The following is a 7070-nucleotide window of genomic DNA, read 5'->3' as shown; positions in this document are numbered from 1 at the left end:
GGGGCTGGGGTATTGCTCCGATGCTTCACAGGTTTCTGTGGTGCTTCAGACAAAAATGAACAGGAAGAAAGGCCTGGTGATCCACTTTTGAAAACCAGTCAGCGAGGACCCTGTGGATCACAACAGAGCATTATCCAGTCCACAACAGATCATGGGCAGGCTGCAAAGCCAGGGAGCACGTCATCGCTTTGCGTGTGCCTTTGGCATTAGTCAGGGCTGGCTTGAGGTTGGCTGACACCAACAGCAGAACAGGGAAAGCACTAAAACTAAGGTGACCAGACGTCCCGCTCTTGGCGGGACAGTCCCGATTTTTAACAATTTGTCCTGCATCCCGCAGCGTTTTTTAAAAGTCCCGATTTTTTGAAAGAATGCACGACAAGCTAGGGTATACGGTTTTCGGCTGCCATGTGGTTATTTCGCCAGGATATGAGTTTTATCAATGGTGTCCCGCTTTACCAATGTTAAAATCTGGTCACCTTACAAACCCAAAGGCCTGAGTTCTCATCCTTCCCCAGTCCGTCGATCTCTATGTGATGGGACAAGGCCCTTATTTCTCAGAGTCCCTGGAGTCCACCTGGTTGCATCTTCTTAGACATTTGCTTGGGCGGTAGGTGAGTCTCCTCATTGACAGGAGTGCAAAGGACAAGTGTAGATGTTCTATCACACAGGCAGGCTTGTTTGTTTTGTTTTGTTTTGAGGGTACCTTAGAATCACAGGTGACACACTTTAAACCAGTCATTCTCAACCAAGAGTGATTTTAGACCACCTCCCCGACAGCCCCTGGGCCAGGCCATCAAAGCCTGTGCCAATTTGGGGCATCACAATTTGGTGTAAACACAAGCCAAGGATGGTGCGAATTACCCAGTAAGACATAGGATACCCCCAACCCCCAACAGAATTAAAAAAAATCATATCACTGCCAACAAGTTGAGGCCAACTCATGCCAACCTGGTAGGAGAGAGTAGACCTACTCCCCCTCCCCACCACATGTCCACGTGCGCGCACACACACAGACAGACACACACACACACAGACAGACACACACACACACACACGCGCGCGCGCGCGCTAGAGTTTCTGAGACTGCCACCTTTACAGACCAGACTGCTGTGTCTTTCTCCTGTCACTTAGCGGGCAGCCGAGCACTTAACTGCTGCACCACCCAGGCTCCCAAACATACCCAACGATCAACAAGTGCTGCTGGTGGGCACTCCTGCTTTAAGCTGTGAAAATATGTTGTGAGTTTTCCTCACTTTGTCTTCAGAGCTAGTCAGACACCAAGAGACCTAATTTCCAATGAGAAGCAGGCTCACCTTGGGCATTGAATAATTACAAAGCTGGCTCTGAATCTCTACAGAACTTATTTCATCGCTGTGAGCCTCGGTTTCCTCGTCTGTATGGTGGGACCAATGAAAAGCAATAGAGTCCTGAGGGGGAGCCGACGCACGGGAACCCTCTCGGGCTCCATCTAGGACTCCCGATGGCTCAGTGATTGACTCAGAGCTTTCAACCCCTTTCATGCTGCTCCCTGAAGAGAGGGAAACAGCCCAGGGACTCCCTTCTTGCTATTCGGGAAGCCGACTTTGCTGGGTTCTTTCCAAAATCCTCACCACAGCTGTGAAAACCACATTCTAATAATGGACTGTGCTTTCCTTTCTTCCAGAAGTGCGTGTGGAACCTCATAAGAAGCAGCTGCATGTGACCCTGGCTTACCACTTCCAAGCTAGCCACCTCCCCACCCTAGAGAAACTAGCTCAGAACATTGACGTGAAGCTTGGATGTGACTGGGTGGCCACCATATTCTCTCGGGACATCCGATTTGCTAACCACGAGGTAATGTCTGACTCAGACCCCAGATTGCATTGGGGTGCAGATTGGACCCTCCCAATCAGAACCAGGAGTGCTTGCTCCACAGTGCTGCCAGGAGAAGGCTAAAAAAGGAAGCCAGGAAGTGAATACCAAGAGTCGGTTGACCCAAACTTTTGTCCAGGCTCTGTCTAACACAGAGGGAGGCAGCAGGCTCACATCTCTCCTCCCTGGCTCCCAGATGACTCCTATCCCTATCATTCCCACGATTGTCTGCCTGACCTTCTTTCATTAAGAGAAATATAAAAATGACATGGGAGAATAGATAGAAAACTCTTTTGGAAAATGCTTACTTGCACGTAAATTCACAGTGTGAGTAGATAGACAGCATCATCCTGACCTTAGCTGAGGAAAGCATGTCAGTTCCAGTGGCCTACAAACAAATCAACATTTGTCGAATGTCATCTATCCCATACAAGGTGGCATGGAACTCAGTCCTCAAGAAGCCTTGATGTCAGGAGGGAACGAGGACAGATATGCATCCACTTGCCGTGGGGGCCGTTCTGACTCCGGGGGACCCGGGTGTGTCGGAGGAGAGCCGCGCTCCATGGGGTTTTCAAAGGTTGCTTTTTAGGAAGTAGATCGCCAGACCTTTCTTCCAAGGCACTTTGGGCGGATTCTAACCCTCAGTCTTGCCGATGGCAGCTGCGCACTGAGCATTTGCAGCAGCAAAAACTCCTGAGAGCAGACACGCATGCAAAGGAAACGCAGGGCAGAGTCTGTGTGCATCACAATGGGGGCAAGAATGGACCCACAGGACCCAGCGCAAGCGCCAGGACTGGGATGGTCCTAGCATCCCGCTTTCAAGGAATCCTCACTGCATTTTCCCACTGGACGGGAAATGACGTGGTCTTTTTTTTTTTTAACCTGAAGGAGAAACGTAGACTGAAAGAGATAAAATAACTGGCCCAAAGCTAAGTAGCAAGTTAGGAGCAGAGCTAAAGTGCCCAGGGACCTTGATCAAGGAAGGCCAGCCTTCCATCTAAAAAGACCCCAACCCAGCCCATAATTTACTGAAAAAAGTATGTCTACCAAGAAGATTATACTTAATATATTTGCCCTCCAATTGTTCATCCGCAGAAGTACTGATGCATTTGTGGATGTAACCTTTTAAAATCTCTTTTAGAATTTTTTTTAACATGAAACAGAAGCTCAGGCAGGTAGGTTGACTTGTCGAAACCAGGCTTCCTCCTCATCGTGTTGGAGAGGTGAGAAGGAGCTGCCAGTGGCTCTGGGGCTGAGGACCGGGCCTGGGCTGGGGGTGTCAAGACTTGCAGGTTCATCGGATTTGGCTGATGAGGGTGTTCGGGCCTCCTGTGACTCATTTGATGTAAGGTTCTGCAGACACAATATCCAGACTTGGCTGCTCCTACTTAAGTAGCCTGACCGCCCTTGAAATTGCTTAGGACAAACCTAAAGATAGCAGAGGGGAGTGGCTGTTGGGGAGCGTTTCACTCAGTCTGAGAGAAAGGGAGGGGTGGGCGGTATGCCAGGGCTTACATGCAGATGGATGCCCAAAAGGCACCCTTCTAGAGACAGAAGATGGCAGTGGAATTTTACAAGGATGAGCCTCTAATTGACACTGCCCTCCAGTCAACGCACGGGGCAATTGCTTTCCTGCCTGACCCACATTCTGCTCACTTGGCATGGAGGGAAAGAGGCAGCAAACGCCCACGTTAATTATTTTCTAAAAATAACTTGGCCTCTTTTATCTCTTATTTGTAAAAGCTCATTTATTACTGTTCCTTCAGATCATATAAAGCTCTTCTCCGCCTCTCTCTCCCTCGGAAGCCTTTTGACAGGACCAGAGCCCTCCAGACATATGTGACTGCTTCTCTTCCTCGCATACCTCTTCCTCCCTGTCCCCAGGAGGCAGGTGTGATGGACTGCACCAGGGGCCTGTCCAGAGCAGGAAATCGTTTTGGCCAAAGATGGTCAGTGGCATGCCAGGAGCCTTAGGAGAATGCCTGGGTCTCATCCCTTTACTCTTTAGACAGCTTACCTGCTTTGAATTTGCAAATGCCCTTGTGTACTTCGCCTTCCCTGTGTGATGCAAATGGATAATGCACTTGGTTGCGAAGCAAAAGGTTGATGGTTCTAGTCTACCAAGAAGCTCCTTGTGGAAGGGGGGGCCTGGTGGTCTAGTTCCCAAACATCAGCCACTGAAAGATTTTGGAGCTGTTCAACTCTGACACATGGGGTTGCTTGACAGCAACTCCCTCACTGCCATCGAGTCTTTGCCAACTCCCGGGGACCCAAGAGGGCAGGGTAGAACTGCCCACCCGTGACTTTCTAAGACGGCAACTGTTAACACGAGTAGAAAGTCCTCTCTTCTGAGGAGCGGCTAGCAGTTCGAACTGCTGACCTGTGGATTGCAGTCCAGTTTGTAGCTACGACACCACCAGGGCTCGTGGCAGTGACTCGTCCAGGTTCTAGGTCAGCGGTGTTCAACCTATGGGTGGTGACCGCTTTGGGGGTCAAACTACCTTTTCACAGGGGTCGCCCGATTCATCACAGTAGCAAAATGACAGTGATGAAGGAGCAACGAAATGATTTCATGGTTGGGGGTCACCACCACCTGAGGACCTGCATGAAAGGGTCGTGGCATGAGGAAGGTGGAGAACCGCTGTTCCAGGTGATAGGAGGAATCGGCTCCCTCCTGAAGCCACATCGTGTTTCTCAAGGGACGGGCAGGTGTGGACCAAAGACATCCCCAGTCAAGACGATCCTCTGCTTGAGGACCTGCGATGCAGGAGCTTGGACTTGTCTCCGGGGTCTAGATTCGGTGCCCGTCTCTCCCTGTTCAAAGGGAAGGAATGTTGCCTTAGGAGGATTGGCACCGAACCAGCGTCTACATTTCAGAGTTTTTTGTGATTTTTTTTTGTTCTCCTTAAGTTGTTTTTACAGCCCAGCAGAAGGAACGTCCCGGTCCGTTTAGGAGAGCTCGTTGCGTAGGTGGCGAGCATTGGTAGTGCAGCCAGGTCTGGAACGAAGAGGCCATGCAAAAAAGACTTCGGGGAAAGAACGGATGCCCTAAATGAAGGAAAATTAGAAATCCAGAGGGGCGAACAACTTCTGTGCCTGGTCTCTTCCATACTTGGAGAAAAATCACATAATATTGGCTCCTCTCCTTAGAGACTTCCAGAAGGAAATTTCTCCTAATACATGTTCTGATGAATCACCTTGATAACTGTGGGCTGATTAGCTCGTGGCCGACCTAGCACAGGACCAGGGCTCAGGGTTGGCTAGGAGGAAGGAGTTGACCTGGGGAGATGGAGAAGCATGTCTTATTAGAAATAATTTAGCTCCTTCTAGGTGCAAGGCTCTCTCCTACAAAGTTTTCTTAAATGGTTACTCTTTTTTTTTTTTTAATGAGGCCAACCTGAACCAGAATCCTTAGCCTGCCATGGATGACTTTGAGATTGAGGGACGGCTGTGAACGCCTTCTCCGCTGTAGTATTCCTTGTTAAATGGGACCGAAACAATGCCCTCACGATTAAAGCCTCCTGCTATCATCCATTGTACATGGGTAAAATCAGTGTTTTCTGAAGTATAGATGACCCCCTGGCTCTGCGATGTGCTTCATAAACAGGAGAGGAAGGGACAAGAAGGAGTCACCCCGCAGGAGACCTGGCCTGTGGGGCGGGCGGCGCTAGGCCTTCTTCTGAGCCCAGGGAAGGAGCGTGTGTGGCCGCCATCTGTTCCCTGATGGAAGCTGCTCACACGGGGCTGCACACAGTTCTCACAGGTTTAAAGAAAGCTCCTTGAAGGCAGGGGCCGTGCCTTGTGCAAGCAGCTGAGTGCCCTCAGAAGAGGAAGACTTGCTTCCCCCTTCCTTCCTCCGGGCCCTCTGTGAATCCCATGGGGAGACTGACTCCCCCAGCAGCTGTGTAGCCGTTTCCTGGAAGGCCTGTGGGTTTTTCAGATCGATGACTCAAAGCTGCATCTGAGCCATGATGGCAAGCGAAGACATGCCTGAGGGAGCTCTGGAACCATCCGGTAGCACCGGGCACACGCCCACAGGGCCCCCCAAAGAGAAGAAATGTCTTTGGTCTGAATCCGGCTTTCCTGAGTCTGTAGACCCCGCTGGCCCCTGTCACTGTCACCATCTGGATGTGTGTCCTGCTCGTGCAGGACACAGGCCCACACCGGAAGCGTGGCCGGCCTCCACTCTTACTGGCCCCTCTCTCCCTTTGCAGACATTGCAGGTGATCTACCCGTACACCCCCCAGAATGACGACGAGCTGGAGCTGGTCCCTGGAGACTTCCTCTTCATGGCCCCCATGGAGCAGACCAGTACCAGCGAAGGCTGGCTCCATGGCACATCCCTGACCACTGGCTGCTCCGGGCTCCTGCCTGAGAATTACATCACCAAGGCCGACGAGTGCAGCACCTGGGTGTTTCACGGGTAAGCGAACTCGAAGGCCCGCACCTGCTACGTTGTGTAGAGCACTACCCTGGCCAGCTCCCAGGAAGGGGCCGGGGCACGGACTGGATCACACACCGCGGCAGTAACGGTAAATGGAGACCAGGAGGAAGAAGGCTCTGTTGGTTGCAGACTGCCAGGACACAAGTTGGCTTGGGGCATTGGGGAAATGACTGGTGGGTCATTCTGCCCATACCATTTGATAGAATTAGCCACCTGAGTTCTTGGCCCAGGATTAAGCCAAAGCTGCTTGGGGGTCTCTCTCTTCTGGCTGAAGTGTGGTATCAATCCAGTACTTCTTTGTTTAGAGGGGGAGAGGGGAGCAGGCCAGCACGTTTTTAGAGGTAAGGGGGATTTGTATATTTATAACATCATCTACAGTCCATACTGGTCAAACATTTCATTAACTCACCCCTAATGCGGCACGGCTTCTCTGGAGAGGTGAGTGGCATGAGCTGGTATTAAGGAGTTTACAGGCCCTATATGGACCACCCCACCTCTGCTTTAGGGCATTGTTTGGGGCATGGCTTAGGATGGCCTGACTCTGCCAGGTAGCTGGGCAGAATATACAGATATAGTCATACACCACTGAGTCACTTCCAACCTGTGGCAGCCCATGTGTGCAAGCTCAGGGCCATGGCATACTGTAAAACTCCACTGAGTCACTTCCAACCTGTGGCAGCCCATGTGTGCAAGCTCAGGGCCATCGCATACTGTAAAACTCCACTGAGTCACTTCCAACCTGTGGCAGCCCATGTGTGCAAGCTCAGGGCCATGG

The 7070-nt window shown here is 51.2% G+C and overlaps 1 protein-coding gene across 2 annotated transcripts in view; it reads left to right on the top strand.

Annotated features, from left to right (window-relative positions):
• Nucleotides 1-7070, top strand: part of UBASH3B (ubiquitin associated and SH3 domain containing B) — a 184938-nt gene that overhangs the window by 153656 nt on the left and 24212 nt on the right. For both annotated transcript variants that reach the window (XM_004716271.3, XM_030886977.2), the window contains exons 5-6: nt 1664-1833; nt 6066-6274. In XM_004716271.3, coding sequence (XP_004716328.1) covers nt 1664-1833; nt 6066-6274 — 379 coding nt within the window. The remainder of the gene's footprint in view (nt 1-1663; nt 1834-6065; nt 6275-7070) is intronic.

This window comes from Echinops telfairi, unplaced genomic scaffold (genome assembly GCF_000313985.2).
Source record: "Echinops telfairi isolate 266 unplaced genomic scaffold, ASM31398v2 ScPeMD7_5167;HRSCAF=5991, whole genome shotgun sequence".
NCBI lineage: Eukaryota > Metazoa > Chordata > Mammalia > Afrosoricida > Tenrecidae > Echinops > Echinops telfairi.
The sequence above is the reverse complement of the archived record's forward strand: the minus strand, read 5'-3'. Positions and strand labels throughout refer to the sequence as shown.